At 35.2% G+C, this 21089-nt stretch overlaps 1 protein-coding gene across 1 annotated transcript; it reads right to left on the minus strand.

The window, feature by feature from the left end:
- Window positions 1-4642: 4642 nt before the first annotated feature.
- ppp1caa (protein phosphatase 1, catalytic subunit, alpha isozyme a) lies at window positions 4643-19614 on the minus strand. The gene is made up of 8 exons (XM_055051780.1): window positions 19418-19614; window positions 19056-19167; window positions 10214-10345; window positions 9292-9522; window positions 9110-9214; window positions 8808-9031; window positions 6727-6861; window positions 4643-5444 (listed from the first exon to the last, which is right to left on the minus strand). Exons 2-8 carry the CDS (start codon window positions 19108-19110, stop codon window positions 5319-5321), a joined length of 1008 nt encoding a protein of 335 aa, XP_054907755.1. The 5' UTR covers window positions 19111-19167; window positions 19418-19614; the 3' UTR covers window positions 4643-5318.
- Between the last annotated feature and the right edge of the window lie 1475 nt (window positions 19615-21089).

Below are 21089 nucleotides of genomic sequence, written 5' to 3' on the forward strand. Positions count from 1 at the left end.
TCATGGTCACGCCCACGGATTTCCCTATTGGCTGAGGCCAACTTCAGTAACCCAAGGAAAGCGTTCCAAGCTCTCTGATTGGCCAGCTGGTTAGTGGGCGTTGCCACCCATGCTGGGGGGTGGGGGGAACGGTGAGAACGGTGAGAACCTCTTGTAGTACAGTGAGCTGTAGTGATGGGAATTCAGTATGTTTACTGAGATTCGAATTATTTGGCTTCATTTGTTAAAAATAACTGAATCGGTCGGCTCCTAAACGTCTCTTCACAAGACGCGCGTTAATTAACTAATTAATTTATTTCTTTTACGAAAGCAGGTGCTTTTATTATTATTTATTATTTTAAAAATGAACTCACTCCTGACACAAAATGAAAACCCGTCTGAATCAGCTTTGACTGTTCATTCAAAATGAGCCGGCAGATCCAGCTGCCTCAATCATGACTGACACATCACTCCTGTTCCAAATAATCACAAACAGGGAAACGGATCAGTCAGATCACATATTTAAAACCTACATTGACAATAAGCCAATAAATACTGAGTCATTTGGCTGATTTAACCTTCAGTAGAGTCACAGTTTAACTTTAAAAGCACTTGCTGTGATCTGGATGTTTGCCAGGAAGTCACTTTTCAATACTGTGAACAAGTTTGAACTGGAAAACCAAAGTAGCGGCTCTGCGAATCCTAAAGTATTTCAAGTATTTGAGTTTCCATGGCCAGAAAGCTGCAGGGAAGATCTATCAGTAATGTTTTTATGAACCGAATGATTGATGATTCCCTTTAATCAATCAGCAATTGTGAAGGAGGAGAAAGTTTGTGTTGGCAGCAGAGCAGTTTCTGTTCAGAATAGTTTAATTTTTTTTAAAGAGAAAGTGTCTCACGAAGCTAAGCAGTTTTCCCAGGATAAACAAGTTAATGAACTCACATCCTGGAATTTTATCTCTTTATAAACACGAACGGCTTTGACCTCACCAGATTTATTTCCATTCAATGCTGCATTAATTTTCCGCATCCAAGGTGCACAAAAGAGTGTCACAGGAACTCCTTCCTCCTGGCATCTGTTAAATGTTGACATACATGCAAATATTAAATACACCAAAACATTTTGAAAATGAATCCACCCTGTTGTACATTCATTTGGACTGGAGGACAGAATATCAAAAATTATACTCAAGTAAGAGAAGTGCTACTTCAACATATAGAGTAAAAAGTATTTGGTAAAACCTCTGCTGAAGTAGAGATTACCAATCCTTTACTATTTAAAAATTACATCTTCAGATGGACCAAAATATAAAGTTAAGTGGAAATTTTGGTATTTTAAGAACCAAAATTACAACAATTTATATAAGAAAGAAGAAAATAACAAAATTAGTGAAAATCAAATTTTCCAAATCAATTTCTTTCAACAAAAAATCTCATGAAACTTTAAGAAAAGCTGCAGGTTTGTTTCTGTGTCTGGTGGATTTTGGGTGGAAATGTTTGTTTTTCATTCAGCAGGTAGAAAATCCAGAAATTTTACTCAAGTACGAGTAAAAATACATCATAATAAAATCACTCAAGTAAAGATTGACAGCGCAGTAAAAATACTCCTAAACATTTCATGTCACTTTAACCTTTTTGATGGAATCATTTTCAAATGTTGCAACAGAAAATACTTTGTTCACCCAAAAGGGAAATTAAATGTTGCTGTAACTCATATTAATTCAAATTCTTCAGTTATTGTAGATAGATAAGGCTATAGGCAGGAAGGATCTTCTTTAGCAGTCTGTACTACAGCAAAATTGAAGAAGCCTCTGACTGAAGACATAAGTCCGAGAGAAAACCAATGGCAAGACTTAAAAATAAAAATTTTCTGTTCAATTTGACTTGAGTTTGAGGGAAAATGCTTATTATACCATAATGTTATTACTTTTTGATACTTATTCCAAATATAAGATGCAAAAAAAAACCCAGACACAAAATATATAAACTCTATATTTATTTCTACCTTGAAACAGAGATGAAAACAAAAAGATATACAAATAAAAATACCATTAATAGTAATTGTCTTATCTAATCTTAGTCATAATAACTTTCATGTAATGGATCTAAAGCTACCCAGCAACAGTGCATGGTGCAAAAACATCCCTGATTGATTAAAAAGATCCTACACCGATAAGCTTCAGTTACCTAAGCTTACATGTTACAGAAAAGAAGATTTTTGAGAAGACTGGTGGTGAGAAGCAAAACCAGAAAGGAAAAGGTGAAAGATGTTCGAAGCTGCGGTTTGTACAGCCATGAAAAAAACAATAAAAATGGACATAAAGTTCTGCAGGTCTCATAAAAACTTTTTTTCTTTTAATCTAACTTTCATTTGCACAAAAGAAACTTTACAGATCAGAATAAACAGCTTTCTGCACAACAAATCACTGAATTTCACTAATGCTGTGGCCAGATTGTTTCAAAATTAACCAAATTGGACCCATTTCCCCTGCAGTTCCTCTTCAGGTTTGGATTCCCTGCTTGTTATCTAAATTTCACTTCCTGAGTTGATCCTGGATGTGAATTGAACATGTGCACAAACTGAAGTCTGGTGACTTCTCAGGCACAACACAAGAGGTTGTAATATATCAAAACTATGCAGAATGTTGAGATTAACTAAAAAAAATGCACAAAAGGAGATATTTAAAGTCTATTTTGTCCATCCTCTGTCCTTATTGTCCTGCTGTTACAGAGAGCTGCAGGTTTATATTTGAACAGTGGGAGGACAGAAAGCGGTGAGGCTGGTGGAAGTGGGCTGTGAGATTACCCTGAAGCTCCACAGAGAGGAATATTTAACAGTTACAGCATCCTGCTTTTTCAGTTTTTATTTGTCTTTTAACCAGAAACACCCTGTGTAATCAAGTAAACGCAAAGCGTAAAAACAAACACTAAATATTAGGAATATCTTACGGGCTGCCATTTGAAAAGTTACACAGTGAAAAAATTCACAGCAATAATTTTCTTTATTTAGCTTGTCGGAGAAAAATGCAGGAGTTCAAGTCCGTCTTATTCCTTATAAATCTTATCCTGGATTGAATATTTAGTTTAAAACAACTATTTAGCTTGTGAATTAAATAATATAGAAAGCTAAATATTTAGTTCCCAACTAAATGTTTCAGTTTAAGCTAAATATTTTGGTTTAAAACAATTTTTTCAAAACTAAATATTTAATTTTTAAACTAAATGCTTACATTTCCAACTAAATATTTAATTTAGAACTTATATATTAGCTGATGAAATAAGTACATTTAAAAATGTATAAATTACAGGGTGAAAATATAACTAAAAAAAATTAACACCCACATTTTTTTTTTTGTATCAGGCTAAAGAAACCAAATTAGTGCTGTGTAACTTTATAAACGTTTCCCCATAATATCCAGGGCTCACAGTTGATTGGAATAATTTGATATTAAATGTTATTCTTTTTATGGCTCTTTTCCCACAGTTAGGACACAGGAAGCTGGGAACGCAGTCAGAAGCATTCAGTCATTCTCTATAATTTTTAAATGATCATTATTATTATTTTAAAACAAGCAGACAAGTTTTTAAAAGCTGAAAAATGAAGAAACGCTTGCTTCGCTTGTAACTTTAAGCTAGCCTCGCCTAGCAAGCTCCGGGTGGGACGTCTCCGGTCAAACTATGACGTCATTTTCTGCCACGTTAGTCTGCCTGTAGTTTTAGCGACGACAGAAAGTGGAAAAAAGCCGTTCAGTTTGTGTTAGTCGCACTTCCAAATATTTAGCCTTGAACGCTTTTTTGTTTGGCAGGACGCTTCTTATTTGCAGCGCACGTCATTTCCGGTAAGCTTCATCGCGCGCATTCCGTACTTTACGGGCTAACATTAGCAACTGGGTAAAATTTAAAGACCCTCGATACGAAGCAAAGCGTAAAGAAGAGGCAGCGTTTAACCAGGCTAACGTTAAGCTAGAATAAGCCTATACATTTATTTTAAATATATAATATTTCACTCACGCTGAAAAGTTTAAAGGACTCATGAACGCCTCACGTTCCCAGTTTGATGTGGAGTTGTGCTTGTGCGAGATGTTCTGATTAGCTTTGGATGTGATGATGAACACAAAAACCAAAATCTATCAAAATTATAGATGAACTAGGGCTGGGCGATCAATGGGTTTTATTTTAACGGTTTAATTTATGGAAAATCAGCATTTCTCCTTTAGCAGCCGTTTTGTTTAGTGCATGTTAAAGCAGTTTATTTGGACTTTGAATTCAGGTCAAACACATTTTGATGAACACCAACTAAAAATCCTGATAATTTTTGCTGATAAATTTAAGATGTTTTTTTCCTACTAATATTATGCCTACATCCATGTAATTAAACACCTCACACAAGGGTTGATTGAAATAAAAGCCACTTTTTGAAAATATTTTGTAATTTATAATTTTTTAGAAAGGTAAGTGAGAAAAGAAACTGATTAAAATTAATTTTTTTAAACATTATTTTTAAGCCATATCGCCCAGCTCTAGTCAAAACCTGTTCAGAATCCAGAGCAAAAAATAATCATAATTATCAGTTATTTTACATCTTAAAGATATTTTTTAGTTTAAAAGTCACAACAAATGAAAAGCAGCCACTGACAAATAAGTGATGAGCATGATGATGTACTTCAAATTAAAGGTTACTTTTATTCATCTTTAGCTTCAAGTAAACTAAAAACAAGGAGAGAAAAGAATAAAATAAAAACCATTCTGGTGTCAGTTATCTACAAAAACAAGCGTCTGTATCACATCCATGATCGTGATTTCATGTGATTGGTTCTGAAAATGGAAGAAGAAAAATAAATCTAGTGAATTCACCTTATACCCACCTGTGATCTCCACCCATTTGCCTCCCAGCTAATGTACAAAAGCTCTTGTTTAGCATTAAACAGTGCCAGACCTCAACATAAACAGCCCAAGCTTACTTCTTCATGGCCCCATCCGCTCTGCCCTGCAGCCAGGTGTGATTTATGTGATAAACAGGCAAAAAAACAACTCTTCTTTACATAAAAAACAGGAAAACAGGAACATGAAAGGGGGGAAAAGTACATGGTGAATACAGCAACTTTCTCTGGATCATTCGCTCACATATCCACACAAATACAACACAAAAAGCAAAATAAACGTTCAAAAAGTGTTTCATTCAGAGAGAAAAACCCGACTGAACCCTGGTTGTCTTTGTTGCTGTTCAGTGCTGACGAAGGGGACAAGTTTGGGAGGTAGAGAGGAAGGAAGAAATGATAAAAAAAAGGTGTTGGAACGATGAAGGGTGGTGAATTGTAGGAAGAGGAAGTCAGCGCGTGTTATTTCTTGGCCTTGCCGGCCTTGGCTGCGTTCCGTGGAGGAGTGACGGGTCTTCCCAGTCCCACACCTCCTCCTCCTCCGCTGCCGCCATAAGGATACAATTTCTTATCTGCTGGCTTCAAAATCTGCAAAGCAGAAGAAATAAAATCTTTAATTAAACCAGCAGAGACAGCATAGTGGGTAACATTTAAATGTTTTCTTAATCATTTTCCAAATCCACCTTTACAGAGTTCGTTTAAAAAAAAGAAACTTCAACACTCCCTTTTAAGTTGTTCATATTAAATTTGCTGGATAATAAAAAAACTCCTACAAAAAAATTTGATGCATCAGTTTCAAACTTCTTTCATTAGTGACCTTTTGCTGATGCAAACTTTGCCTTTTTGACATAAAATATGCAAAAGTTTACACAACATGGAGAGGAAAGCCATTTAATAAATTAGAAAGTTATTGAAAACACAGATTAATTCACAAAGATGGATGTTTTAAAGCCTTTATTTTTTTACTACGTATGATGATTTTCCACTTACAGCCAATAAAAACATGACATTTAAAATGACAATATTACTTTTACAGCTGCTACATTTCACACCGCAAACAAATCATTTGTGCAATCTGTTCCTTTCTCCGCCTGTGGGGGCGCTGCACCTTTGTTTTCCAAAGGAAACAACACAAAAACCTCTGAAGAAAACGCAGAGCACAACTTTCTTCAGCATGAAATGAAAACAAAAACTGGAGTAGAGTCAGATTTTAGCGGTTAAAATACCACAAGACATTTCTCCTTCTTGCGCTAGACTCACATTATTTTGGTTTGATTTACCCAGAATTTACCCAGAATGCTCTGCGCTGTAGTCCCCTTCCTGCGTGATTAAACTCTAATGTGGATTAAAAAAGCGAACTCTGGTCCACCTGCAGACCTCTGTCTCAGTTCAAGTGAACTTTGGGACAGTTTGAACTAGAGAACGCTCCAAAAGCAGAAAGAGAAACTGAAATCTGATGTTACTCCATTTTTGTTCACATTTTATAAAGAAGGAAGTTGAACTCAGAAGTTTTTGTGTCATTTCTTTAAGCAGTTCTTAGCATAGCGCCCCTACAGGTGAGGAGGGGAGCAGATTTCTCAAAGGGTTTGGTTTGGTTTGGTTTGACACAGAACATTGTGAAAACAAACTGCAGCAGCTGAAAAGGTAGCAAATGTCGCAACCTTGGTCCTCTATCAAACCGATTCTATCGGACGATCCGATGTGAAAACACTAAATATTCAGTGTTGTATTAATCAACGTTCGGCTTTCTAGAGGTCTGAATAGATCAAAAATGATGAAAGACCTTCAGAGAACAAGCACATGCAGAACACTTTAAGCTAAAGTGAATCTGTCTGCTTGGGAGCAAATATTAAAGAAATTTCTGCTTTACCTGGAAGGAGCACATGAGCGTCTCATCCACACTCATCATGGCACCAGCATTGTCAAACTCTCCACAGTAATTGGGAGCTGAGAAAAGAGTGACGAGTTGCCTCTTTGCGAAAAACTCATAACCGTCTTCAACCACCTTAGACGAGAGAGGAAAAAAAAAAGAAGCTAAAACGAGGCGAACAGAAAAAGAGTCAGAAGTTGCTTCAGGAAGACGGGAAGTTTTAGAAAATTACTGCTGATCATAAACTAGTAAGAACCTTTTAATTCTGTCAGCTTTAATGAGTAGAAAGATGCAGGAACACAAGAGGTTTCAGTGTCGCCACATCTGCAACCACAACTTAATTATGCCTTTCCATCAAATTCAAACATTACACACACGCTTTCACCGTCCATCACACAGAGCTCCTAATCAGAGCTCCTTTACATAAAACTTAATATTTCTGGATTTTAGAGAGTTTTTTAGACATTTCTACATCATTTGGGTTTGGATTTGTAACATATGAAAACCATAGACTGTAAAGAAGTTGCAGGAACAAATATTCAGCTCATTTTTGCCTGAAACCAGTAAAGGACAATTTGAACATTAACTCTGTTCTGATGCACATACAACATACAGTATTTTTGGTCTTGTTTCTAATGCAAATTTAAATAAAATAAACTTACAAGTAACTCTTCAGCAAGAAATAGGAGCTTGTTTTAAGTAAATAATCTCTTAACACTGATGGATAAACTTCTAGTTCCACAGATTATTTTACTTATAACAAGACGTTTCTCCCACGTTTGGAAAAGGTCAGCTGTAAAAAGTAAGAATCAACATTTTCTATGAAATACACAAACTAATTACAAACACTGGAAGCTAAACACCTTAAATGAGACTATGATGTTTCATTGAACAGGTTTGAAAAGTTTTTAGGGCTTTTTGTTACTTTAAGTCCAGTTACTTTGTTACTGCTGATGGCCACGCCCCCCAACTCAATGTTTACACTCGCATGTTTAAAATGGCTGCAAATAGATGGACAATTATACAACTGTACATCTTTGAAAAGCAGAAGTGGAGACTCCTGCACATCCAGCAATAATCCAACAAGTGGTGTCTGGATGGTAAGTCAACAACAAAAAACACTTGTGTTGTACAGCAGCCATTGTGCAGCAGCTGACCAAATGTGCTGGAGCTCAGCTTGGATTACTAGGGAACGACGCAGTAACTTAACGATTGAGAGATTTTTGAAACGCCTCATTTTCCAGACACCATAAAAACATGAACTTACTACCAAAAATTGGATGTTTTAGTTTTTTTTTAACTGAAGTGCTTTGCTGTTTTTGGAAACTTAAATGGAAGTACAAAAACATGCAGAATTTTAATTTTGCACAACAGGTCCTCCTTAAAGCCTAAAATGTAAATTCTTTTAATAATTTTGTTTAAAAAATTCTGTTTTTTTGTTGTTGCTACTGGTATAAAATATTTAAAGACTTCTTTTGGCCGGAAGGCCATAAGGAAAAGACATTTTGAACGCTGCACTTGTACCTTTTTATAGTTTTTAGAGAAACTGCAAACAGCTTTATAAAAACAGGAGATCAATCAAATGTTTCAGTATTGGATAGAAAATATTAAATATTATTTGATTTTTAATACATGGAAAATGCCCAAATTTCAATGTTTATGGAGTTTTACAGGAGCCTTGACACATGTAAATACATTCATAAAACTTTTGTAAACATAAGACACATATTGTGTCTCTTTACAAAGAGATCAAAGAGGAAATCACTAAAAACAGAAAACATTTAAAGATCTACCTGAAAATAAAAATCCTAAAATGTGAATTCTTTAATAATTTTGTCTGTTTAAAAATATCTTGAATCTCCAGCTTTCATAACGTTTTCTCTCCTTCTGGTATAAAATATTTAAAGATGACCATGAAGGCCACAGAAGAAGAAAAACAACAATAAAAAAAACTGCAATCAACTTTACAAAAACACAAAAGTGATCCAAATTTTGATTGTAATATGAGATAAATTAAATATATTCCATAAATCCTATGTCTGAACAGTAAAGCACATCGTGATGAAACGTTTAAAATCTACCTGATGTGCCCTGCATATTAGGTCCATGTCATGTTTGTGCAAAAATTTGGCCACCACATCCGCCCCGAACGTGAAGGAGACGCCGCGGTCGTTCTCGCCCCAGCCCAGCACGTCTTTGTCCGGGTCGGCCCACAGCAGGTCGCACAGCAAGCCCTGGTCCGGAACGTCTGTGGGCCGCATGACTCTGCGGATCTGCTCCATCGACTGCAGGTCCGGAGACAAACCTGGAGGAAAAATAGAAAACAGTTTCAGTCTTTTTCTTCTTTTCTTGTTTTAAAGAGTGACAGGAGAACCAGGCGTACCTCCATGACAGCAGAATATTTTCTCGTCTACAATAGCAGCCACAGGTAAACAGTTGAAGCAGTCTGTAAAGGTTTTCCACAGCTTGATGTTATACCGTCGCTTACCTGGAAGCAGAGAAAGCATGAACATGCAGCAGTTCCTTTACATCTCAACGCCACTGAAGTCACTAAGTGGTACTCACACTCATCATAAAAGCCGTAGATTCGGTTAATGGAGGCGCACTCGTGGTTTCCGCGCAGCAGGAAAAAGTTCTCGGGGTATTTGATCTTATAAGCTAGAAGCAGACAGATGGTCTCCAGCGACTGCTTCCCTCTGTCCACATAGTCACCCAGAAACAGGTAGTTGCTCTCTGGAGGGAAGCCTCCGTATTCAAAGAGTCGGAGCAGGTCGTAGTACTGACCATGGACATCGCCTGCAGGGGGCAGCAGAGGCACACAGACGTCAAACAGTCTCAGCTTGCAGCATTTACAGCTAATTCAACCTTATTTTAACCCTTTTCTCTTTTTATCACGAGTTGTTCTCCATTTAATTTCATTTTGCAGCACTGTAACCCACTGTAAGCACTGTAAGCTTTTATTCAAAGCTTCAGGAATGAATTAGGACAAAACAGGAGAGGAAAAAAATATCTGGTTTTAACTGTTAATTTAAGCTTTTAATCAAACTTTATTACCAATCTGTGCAGTTTGAAAATCAAAAACTTTCAAGGATTTTATGCAGAAATCACAACACTTTCCAAACCTTGAAAACCTTAAAATGAAATTCGAACATTTTCAAGAATTTTCCTATTTAATTACTGTATTAATACGAAGTGTTTTCAAACAGACAGACCTGCATCCTGTTTTTATAAACAGTTTTTTTTAAAATTTTTCTTCAAATCGAGCCAAAATAAAACTAAAACTGAATACCTTTCATTTAAAAAGAGAAAAAACAGCTGAATTTTTTAGATAAAATACTTTATTTGTTTAATTAAAATTGTTCATGCTTCGTTTATTGTTAAGTAGGTAAAAAAAAAACAAACAAAAAAAAAAACATTTTGATATTTTAAAATGAGTTTTTATTGCTGCTGTAAATCATCTAATCAGACAGATAAAACTAAAACTCACCACATATTTTTAAAGGAGCCTCTAATTCAAGCAGGATTGGCTGACTCAGGAAGATTTCCCTGGATTTGAGGCAAAGGCCACGGATCTCGTTCTCCGTCAGCTGGACGTTCTTCCCCGGCCGGGAGCCCTTCACTGCGACAAGAAGAGAACAATAAAAATAAGATCATTTATGGAGGAAACATCAGGACAAGCGTGTACTCTGAGCCTTAAAGGAGGCCAAACAAAGATTGACATTCAGCACTGAAATGTGATGCTTGGATTGTGCAGCAGACCACCAGACTGGACAGCTAACACCTCCCACCAGCCAAATGCTGTCAAATTCTGTTAGCAGTTCAGACTTGCAGCCGTTTCCACAGGTACTCGCTTCGTTTTTCCTCTTTACACATATTCTGGAAAAGAGAAGACTTTGGCAAAGAGAAAACTCTGCTATGTGGAAAACGTCGAGGTCGCTCTGTTAAAACCGAACTTCCTCTTGAGTCTGACGTTTCTGACATTATTAGAAGCTTTTCTGTGTGATTGCATAAAGCAGAGTTAGTTTGGTTGTAATAAACTTAAATCCCATTTATCTCCCAGTAAGCGCACATTCCGTCCTCGCCTCGTTCGCTCGCGTTATCTCAGGAATTCAGCAGGTTTATCAAGTGTCCGCTTATCATGCGTTTTCACACGTACCACACACACCGAAGAGGGAAAACACACCGCCATGATGGACACAGATTTTAACCACTTCTGATCTGAACACGTTTCAGCTGAAAACCAGGCGTGTAAAATGTTTGTGCCCTGAAGCTGCAGCGGTTTGGAATTGGTTCAGTTCGTATCAATGACTGAATCAATAATGGTGTGATCAATAAGTAGCTATGAACTGAAGGAGAACCCAACAAACCCAAACAGATTTTGAAAAAGTCCAGTTCGAGACTCTTTAGACTGGAAATTCATGCTAAACCAGTAAGTCTGTCATAATAAACAATAAGTCATATAACTACATGATGAATTAAAACAAACTTAATGATTTCCATTTGCATGATTTATCATTTTTTTCTCTAGTTATTTGATCGACACTAGCCAATTTTTAGACACAATTTTGTTAACAGAGACTTCCTAATTCATTTTATTTGTTGTTTCTGTTTTGTGAATGTTTAAAATGTTTTTTAGTTCCAGTGTTCAATGTTCGTTTTAATGTAAAAGTTTATTGATCTTTGAGAATCTGTTATTGTTGTTATTACAATTATATTAACTGAAAATGGTCTCAAAACAACAATCTGATCATTTATTGCAATAACTTCAGGGACAATTTATCATCGTCCAACAAAATTTATTTTTCCCAATTAAAAAGCGATAAAAGCTTTTTTTTCTCCTGGGAAAAATTAAATAAACTGACAAACAAGTTGATAAGAATAAAACAGCTTGAAATGTTTTCTAGGGAGGTAAAAATAATAATAAAGTTCAAGATTATTAAAATGTCTTTTAGATATTATAAGAGAGGCATTAGTAGCCAATCATTGTTAAATGTTTTAGGCTGAAAGTTTCTTACTTTTGTGAGTTGCAAAGGTAAAACATTTTTTTTAAATACTCTAAGCAGCAATAAAGTCCAAAATACAGTGACAGTTACAGACTTGGAACCGTTTGCTGGAAATCTGTTTGATTCCTGTTTATTTCTGCAATGAAGCATCTGATATTCTGTTTCATGGTCAATTAAAAAACATAATAAAGGTAAAAGTTTACAAAAAACAGACAATTTATGGCACACAGAATATATTTAACCTAAGGCAGATTCCACATAAACCTCAGAAATGCAATGTTGTTTAGTCACGATAAATTTATCCTGAAGTTATTGCGATAAACGATAATATTGCTGCTTTAAGACTATTTTTCAAATAGTACAATGGTAATAAAGGCATAATAATGTAAGAAAACCGTCTCAAAGATCAATAAACTTTAAATTTTAATCAACATTTAACACTGAAGCTGGAAGACATTTCAAACATCCAAAATAAATAAAAAAAAATACAACAAATAAAATTAATTAAGTTGCTAAACAAAACTGTCCTTCAACAAAACGGCTAGTTCAGACCAGAATGAAGACTTTTATCATTCAGCTTCAGTAGAAATGAAAATAATAAATCATTTTTCATTAAAATAGACTCAATTGACTTTATGCAACAGGCCTAATTGTTGTAGTTTTAATACAATTAAAATATCTCTTCTTAGTGGCAACATGTAAGACTATTTTATATTTTCTACATCTTGTTGAAACATCTAAACAGAAACTCAACACTTGTATCAGTAGATAGGCCAAAAAAAGGAAATAAATCAGGTTAAAATCAGTAAATGCATCACTAAAAATATGGGAAATATTAAAGTTAAGTGTTAAACGTGAAGCTGTATTTATAACAGAGCAGGAATCAGCAAGTGGAGGCAGAAGGACGGCAAAGTGACGGAAAAGGCAGGGAAAAGTGGATATAAATACCAGCCTGCTGCTTGTTGCTTTAAAGCAGGATTACCGCAGGCTAAGCCCTGACAGAGCTTACTCCAAAGTTAGCCTCAGAGTCAGTGGGCGACAGCGAGGGGTTCACAAAGAGCTTTAACACACTCTGAAAACAAAACGCTGCTGCAGTGCAACAGGAAAGCCGGGGTCGGTAGCCGGGCCACAAACCGCCGCGGCGCTCCATCGGTTTGCTTCACTTCAGATCTGAGCAGCTAATCCGATTGTTTCTGCTAATTATCCAAACACGTTTAATTGGTTTGCTCCAGCACACAGGAAGCTGATGGAAATAAAACATCTATCAATGCTACAATTCAGCAGCAGCTGCAGCAGGCGCGTCGTTCCTTCATTATCTGGTGGTTCGGATCGATATCGCCGAGGAGTTTGACCCAACAATAAAAGCAGAAGCACCGATGGGGGTAAAAAAAAAAAAATAACCCAGTGTTACATAACAGGATATAAATACTGCCACTATGAGGCCTGTTTGTTTTCTCCTGTGCTTGGCAGACAACCTTATCACGGTCCAAGTACAACAATCCATGGACAAACACTCCAGCATATCCTGCAGTCAAAGTCAAACTCCCAGCAGGCGATTCAGAACCGAATGATCCCGGCCAACACAGAACCGCGTTTCATTACAGAGTCTGGGAGAACGCAGAACGCTACCATCTGACGCCAAAACAAAATAAGTTGACAGAATGACATGTTGAGGAGAATCAAAGTATGAGCTTTTAGATGATATTGGTGTGAAAAGCTGAAGCTATAATCAGACATGTCAGGGTAGCAAATGTTACTGGGTGATAAATTGTTTTAGAAGTTATTAAAATAAACAAAGTTGTTGTTTTGAGACCATTTCCAAGTAATACAGTGGTAATAATGGCATAATAATGCAAGAATATACTCCCAAAGATGAATGAACTTTGAACACTAACAAAATTTTAACTCTGGGACTGGACAACATTTTAAATATCCAAAACAAATAAATAAAACAAAAGAAACAACAAATAAAATCAATCATAAAACTGTCCTTTAAAAAAAGGATTAGCTTTTACCAAACTGAAGATTTTTATCATCCAGTTTCTGGTAGGAAGAGAAAATCAATAAATCATGTAAGTGTAAATTATTGAGCTTGTTTTAATTTATCATGCAATTAATTGATTTACTGCAACAAGCCTAACCTGCTCATGGTTTAACAATAAATAACTGATAAAATAACATGTGGAAGAGTACAAAAACATTAAAAAAATTAGTTTTTAATATATTAACGTGAAAAATTGAATTTCTAAGTGTTCTCTAAAAGCAAGGTTTCACCAACTCAAATTCAAGGCCTTTTGAAGACTATAGTGAACAAAATAAAAGGCCTACATGATGATAAAAATGTATTAAATGAAACCGAACAATGATAAATTTGCACTTATGTTGGTGAAAAGCTGGTTAGGTTATATTAGCATCTAGTTAGCGGTAGCCTCAACCGCCTTGGTGTGTCTGAGCAACTCAAACTTTTCTTTGAGAATAAAAAACAGAATATCCACTCTTAAATAATCCAACAGACACAACATTTAAGACCTACAATTAACAAATTTAAGGCTGATTCACTTTTTAAAAAAAATTAATTCAAGACATTTTAAGGCCTTGACTTAAGATTTTTTTTTCAATGGTGAGTGGAAACTAACCATGAAATCTAGATGTGAAAATGCATCTCTAAGTGATTAAATGAACATTTTCAATTAACTAAAAGAAGATAAAAAACTTAAAAGCCTGAATCTAAAGTCGGAATAAAACCGTTTCATATTCTACTGTCCTCTAATGGTCTACAAACATAAAAATAACTTAAATTTATGCTTCCAAACGTATATTTTATGAGTTAGCAGAATATATAAACTTGCAGCATCTCTCCATAGCCTGAAATTAGCTGCCTGCTTTTTCCCAAGTATTTAAATCTTAAATTTTTTAAATTTAAAGTTTGATAAAGCGGTACATTTATCAAAAGAAACACATTTACCCCCCCAAAAATTTACATTCATGAAACAAAAATTAAACTTAAATATTTGTGTTTTAAATGCAGAGAAGGCCATCACACTGACTGTTGAGACAGGAGAAATTTCCCGTTAAGTTCTAACATAAATTATACATTACTTTTAAACTCTAGTATTTTCCTCTGCTGATGTTTCCAGATTTAAGGTTTGTCACTGCCTAAAGCTCAGGAATGCTAAAAAAATCTGCACAAAGTTAAACCAGTTTAGGGCCAAATAAAATATTTCTGAATGATATTTGTGTTACATAAATAAAAGGAGCTTGACTCACCAAAACAACCACTTTCCTGTGGAGGAGCAAAACAAAACTATTTTTATACCAACAACTTTTTCTGAAAAACCTCTAAAAAAATTATAAAAAAGGCAACAAGTGTGAATATTTTCTTTACCCAACTTAAATTATTTCTATGGCTGCTGCTAGTTATTTGTTATCATAAAATACATTTTTGAATATGCGATTATTTCTTCAAAAAAATGATTTAGATTTTTCAAAATAAAAGCTATTTTAATTGCATTTAAAAAAAAAGAAATCTATAAAGTGCATGATAAAAAAACTAAATAAAATGGAGTTCTTATTATTACACATTTACAAATAAATCATATGTATTCAGTGAGAAATATTACTGGACTTAACTAGAAATACATAAAAAATTAGTCTTGTGTCCAAGTGCAAAATGAAACATTGAATTTCTAGTGTTATTTTACTCAAATTGGACTCAGACATTCAAATTATTTACAATAAGTATGATTAAAATCGGATGTAGGGAAATTTATTTTAGCTTTAGTGTAAAGTTTGCATGTTAAAACCTGCAGGCGGCTGCAGCTTCAAACGTCGAACAAAAGAGAAACAAAAATCAGCGATCAATGGATAAAATTAATGAATTAGAGAAAGGAACAGGCTTTTTAGCAGTTCTTTTCTTTAAGGTGTCGTTTGTTAAAAAATAAAATCATACCATATCATTCTCCCAATCTTTGTTTGACTTAAAGTAAATATTTTTGGAGACTTTGGCCTTTGGAGAGGCCGTGCTCATTGGGGAGGAATCAGACCTTCTGCTGTTTGTTCTGGACGTACAAACAGCCAAGAACTGTGAAACATTTCACACACAGGTGGAGCACTAGTGGGAAGAAAACTGTTAACTTCTGTAAAGAATTTTAAAGTAATTTTGTAATAAAATAAGTTTTAGTATCTTACAAAAACTGTAAATTAAGTTTTAGATAATTCAAGAGTAGGTATTTAGTTTTATTACAGAAATCCGTCTTTTCCTCCCCCAGTTTAGTCAATAAAGCTAAAGACGACGTTCCAGAGAAAAGGAAGACCACAAAACGTTACTGCTGCAAGAGTTGGCCGTAATAAAGCATATTAATAGAAAATTGAGTGGAAGGAGAAAAAACAGTGGCAGCCATGTGTAGAGATATAACAGGGATGCAATGATTGCAGTTTCCTGGTCGATCCCTGATCTTTAAAGAGTCTGACCTGCCGGTTCAAATTTTGGCCAATGCCAATTTTTTTTATCTGAAATGTTGCTAAATGTAGCAAGAAAGCTGCAGAGTTGGCAACAAAGGGGCAACGACAGCTAACTGCAGACGTTCAGACATGCCCTGGTCTGTCAGTCAAACCAGAACAGAACCCAAAACTGAGGGATTTGATGCAATAAATTGGTGCATCCCTATTTCAGAGCCATAAGAAAACAACAATAACATTTCCACTTAGAAGTCACGACCCGACAGTCTGGCTGAGATTCTCCTTCAGATTCTGGAGGAGCCAACAAGACCAACCAGCTATTAGCTCAACCTGAGCGACAGCTAACAGTCCTTATTATGAAATCATTCTTTAATAAGACTGAATTTAATATTTATTGGCTTTGTATAATCCTGTTGTAATAAAAATTAATCAATTAACCGCACAATCAATTGTAATGAGCTCAATAATTGCAATTCTGTTGGCTAATGTTTTTTTAAGGGCATTTTAGTTTTATAATCCATTTTATTTATGATTTTGGTTGTGTTTGGTTTATCTTTTCTATATTCAAACTGTCTTCCAGTTAGACATTCTTTACAAAATAAAACTTAATTTATCTTTGAGATGTTGAACTTGCAGCATAATGCTATAATCAATATATTATTAAAAAATGGTCTCAATTAGGCCTGTTACCGTAACAAATTTATAAAAATTATAAAACATGCAAATAGAAATAATTGAGCTTGTTTTAATTTTTCATGTGATTAATTGATTTAGTGCTCAAGATAACAATATTATCATTTATCATGATAATTTATGGGACAATTTATCATCCAGCAAAGTTTTTTATCGTGTGTGCACAAAAATAAAAATAAAAAAACTGAATTACTTTGCAGGAGCAATTTAATTGAACTAGTTTCCCTGAGCAATGCAACATAACAATTTCCAAGTTACTTATAGAAAACTTAAATCTCTTCACCCAAATAACTAATGTGTTTGTTTAACTTCCCGCTAAACAAACACATTAGGAGTTGATTCTGAAAAGGACAAAGTGCTGAAAGAGTTAGTCAGCTGTTTCCTTTCAAACTCTCCTTCAGAGCAGACGTACATCATGTTTATGCTCTGCTGGCTCCCAGTTATGTGGCATAAACAAACACCAGAAAACACCTACAGTCGCTGTGAGCTGACGGTGATTCTGCTGGTTTCTCAGTGATAACAGTGAGTTCTTTTCTTGTGTATCTGCTCACGTATGAACAAACCGCAGCTTTTTGTATCACATCTTGCATATGAAACAATAAAATCACTTAAGCCGATACGTCTGGTGAAGTATTAAGCTTTGGGAAAAGTCTTAAAATTGCAGTAATTAGCAGCCGATTTATGGTCTACAAGCACTAGGGAGGTGTTTTACTGCACTAGTTTGACTGTAAACTTATCCTCTAAACGTAAAACCTGAGTGAAAAGATTTAACAATGTGGGGAAAAAAATAAACTGTTTATTTCTAAACGCATAAAACTGCTGTGTGGTGCAGGTTTTTGCAATACATGGACATTAGTGATCATGCTTTCTAAAGCCGTGACATCTGTTTGCAGAATATTTTTACCACTTCCTGAATTGGGGGAAGTTTAAGTTTGAACTCTTGTGCTAGATAAGTATGTTTTGTTTCTACAAATATAAACACCAACTCCAGCAGTAAAACATCACAGACGCACCAACCAGCTAAAGATCACAATCTGAAAGGTCAAATAATGAGTCCTCTTCCAATTCAAAAATCTTAAACTAAGAGTGTGGACTTCTGATTCACTCGTTTAGGCTAAATATGAGAAAAAACAGCACAAATGTAAGTGATATATAGGCCTGTCATGATTACCACTTTTTCTGGACGATAAGATTTTCCAAGTAAATTTTGCAATGATAATATTGTTCTCTTAAGATTGTTTTCAAGTAGTGTGTTGCAATTTCACCCTATTAATAAAAACTAACTTTGGTTTTGAAAAGAACACTTATCACTGGAACATATTTTAAATATCCAAAATACAACACACAAAAACAATACACAAACAACTAAAACCATACGTAAAATTGGTTATAATGTCTCTTCAAAGAATATTATTTTTGATATTCCATGCGATTAATTGTGACAAGCATCTTTAGAAGCCCATATCTGTTGCTTGTGAACCTTGAATTAAACTTTTTTCTTTCACTCAACTTCCTATTTGTGCATTTTAAGAAATGTTCTTTATTCCTTTTTATCTAAACTTAGGGTTTCAATAGGTTTCAAGGATTAAAATTAAAAAATTAAATTGCTCTCTTTGTGAATGTGTAAAGTTATTTACACCAGGAGCAGCAAGTTAAAGAGGATGTGAGAAAACGGTGTAAATGTTAGGAGTTAATACAATAATTTTTATTAGTCTTGTTTATAGTATTTACACAAATTAAATAAATTCAGTTATTATTTATGCTTCCAGTTAGGATTTTGCTTTCTACAATACTTAATAGACTATAGATGAAACTATTTAGCAGAATAGATTCATAAAAATAGAAGAGAAAAAACGTGACGTACGTCACTGTAACGTCACGCATTTCTTTTAATTTGCCCACAGAAATGCATCTACAACAAAAACAGGGCTAGAATCGGCTGTGATAAAAAGGGAACTGTCTGTACAAACAGAAATAAATCTATGAAACGCAGAGTTGATTCGGTTCCAACATTTGATCTGGCAAAATCCAACAACCCCTGGCAATAAGAGCAGCGCCGGTCTAATGTAGGCGACTTCACCGCACACAGCGCCGATCTCCCGGGGAAAAGGTCTAAAAACAATTCACCATCATAGAAACAAAATAAAGCTTCACACTGGTTTGGATTCCCCTTACCTTCCAAAAGACGTTGAATTATAGAGTCGATGTTTAATTTGTCCGGCTCCGCCATTTTCTGAATTTTCTGACGTTATCGGGAAGTGAGACCTCGGTTTTATGCGTCGCACCTCTTTAAAATTCAAAACAGAGAACAAGAGAAGATGGACCAAGAGTTATTAATTTGCTTTACAGATGTAGTCGGTCACATTCAGAAGCAAACGACACCGACAAAACCGAGCAACAGGAGCACAATCAATGAGCTAATCCGAGCTAAAGCTGCTACCCAAGTAGCATAAGCTACACTTTTTTTAGTAGCATCGGCACAACTGTACCGCGACTGCTAAGCGCTGTAATAACGAGATAACAAAATGTTCCCGAACCTTTTCTCCAGAACGGTGTCTGCCCTCCCGGTACGGAAAACGACGAGTTATTTATTAACCAGGTTAAATCTTGGCCCCGTTTTCTCCTGCTTTGTCCAGGTCGCCCGACTCTTCGCCCCCAGGAACTTTAAAACAGGGCCGTTTCAGCCGAGCGTCTACGGCGACATACGAGGCTGAATCAAACCCGACTCTTCCCAGCCTTCTCAGACGCTGATTGGTCACTCGGACCAATTCCTTTGCACCTGATTGGCTATTTGCTATGTCTGTCTTAAAAATAAACTCCACCCACAGCAGTTTATAACGGCTGCTAAGGCGAGCTCATGAACACCTTCAAACGTCGCCATCTAGTGGTAAAATTGATAGTTGCAGAATTTCATAATTTATTAAATACACAGGTGATTGTTTCTTAGCTACTCGTGGCTTTATTTACCCAACAATTTAATTTTATTTTTAAATTGGCTGAAACTTCATAATATGAGTTTTTAAAACTTGCTTTAAATATGAATAACAGCTGGACTGGCCACATTTTTTCACCGAATTTTGTCAGAATAAACAACATCTAGTCATTAATACATGCTAATAAAAATGGACAGAAATTGAGCTGATGTAATATTCTTTTGTTAAATGTAATATTTTCACCAGGTATAAATAAGAAAATATCATAATAAGCAGAAAAAAACTTGAGCACTTTGTCATCTGTGTAATTTATCCATATAATGTAGCCAACTTGCAAGATTATAATTTATTGATTGGTAATTCACTTTGAATTCATCATTCTCAAAGTGCTCAATAAAATTCAGAAAGAAACCAAATACAATTTGCATTTGACAATGCTTAACAAGTGAAAACGGAAAAAAATCTCAGTTTAACGTTTTAATTATCCTCTGAAAAAATATTTTCTCTAAAATACTAACACCTGTGTAAAGTAAAATAATATTCAAGACCATAATTTATAAATTTAAAATATAAATGAAAACAAAACATAATCATGCACACCCCATCTATTGGTATAACCTCTCACTAATAAGTTAAAGCTTCACAATCTGTCATGACAGATAATCTGCTCTCATTTGTAAAAAACAAAACAAAAACACATTTTGGCATTTCTGCTAATTTATATAGCAGCTCTTTGCTGCTCTAACATTTCACAAGATTGATGGATCCAGATAGAGGAATATTAGGACATTCTTTTTGCCTAATCTCAGCAGATCAGACGTCTCCAACTCCTCGAGGGCAACTGTCCTGAAACTTTTGTTCCAGCACGTCTGAACCAGATTACCAGGCCTGTGCAACTCAGTCTCTCAAGCTTGTGGTCATATTATGGCTTGGATTGACTCTCATGATAATATTTTATGCAGTTCACTTGTGGTGTAACGACAGGAAAGCTACGGTGAAAAAAGCTTTTCAGGATGCGTTCAGTCTTCCTTAGGCTTTCAAGATGGATATCTGCAAGTTTGTCCAGTTTTTTCATGCTTTACTGAGCAACTTTACTTTTAAATTTATGTGCTTTATAAGCCAGGAAATGTAAAAATGAACACTTTAAATGTTAAAACACAAAGTGACACAAGGTTTACGTTAAGCCACGGGCGTCAAAAGTTTGGTCTGGGGACCATTTGTGCAGTTAAAAATTGAGAACACTTAGTTTTCAGGCTCTAATTTATATTTATACACA

The sequence above is a fragment of the Poeciliopsis prolifica genome, unplaced genomic scaffold, assembly GCF_027474105.1.
Source record: "Poeciliopsis prolifica strain line A6 unplaced genomic scaffold, Auburn_PproV2 SCAFFOLD034, whole genome shotgun sequence".
Lineage (NCBI taxonomy): Eukaryota > Metazoa > Chordata > Actinopteri > Cyprinodontiformes > Poeciliidae > Poeciliopsis > Poeciliopsis prolifica.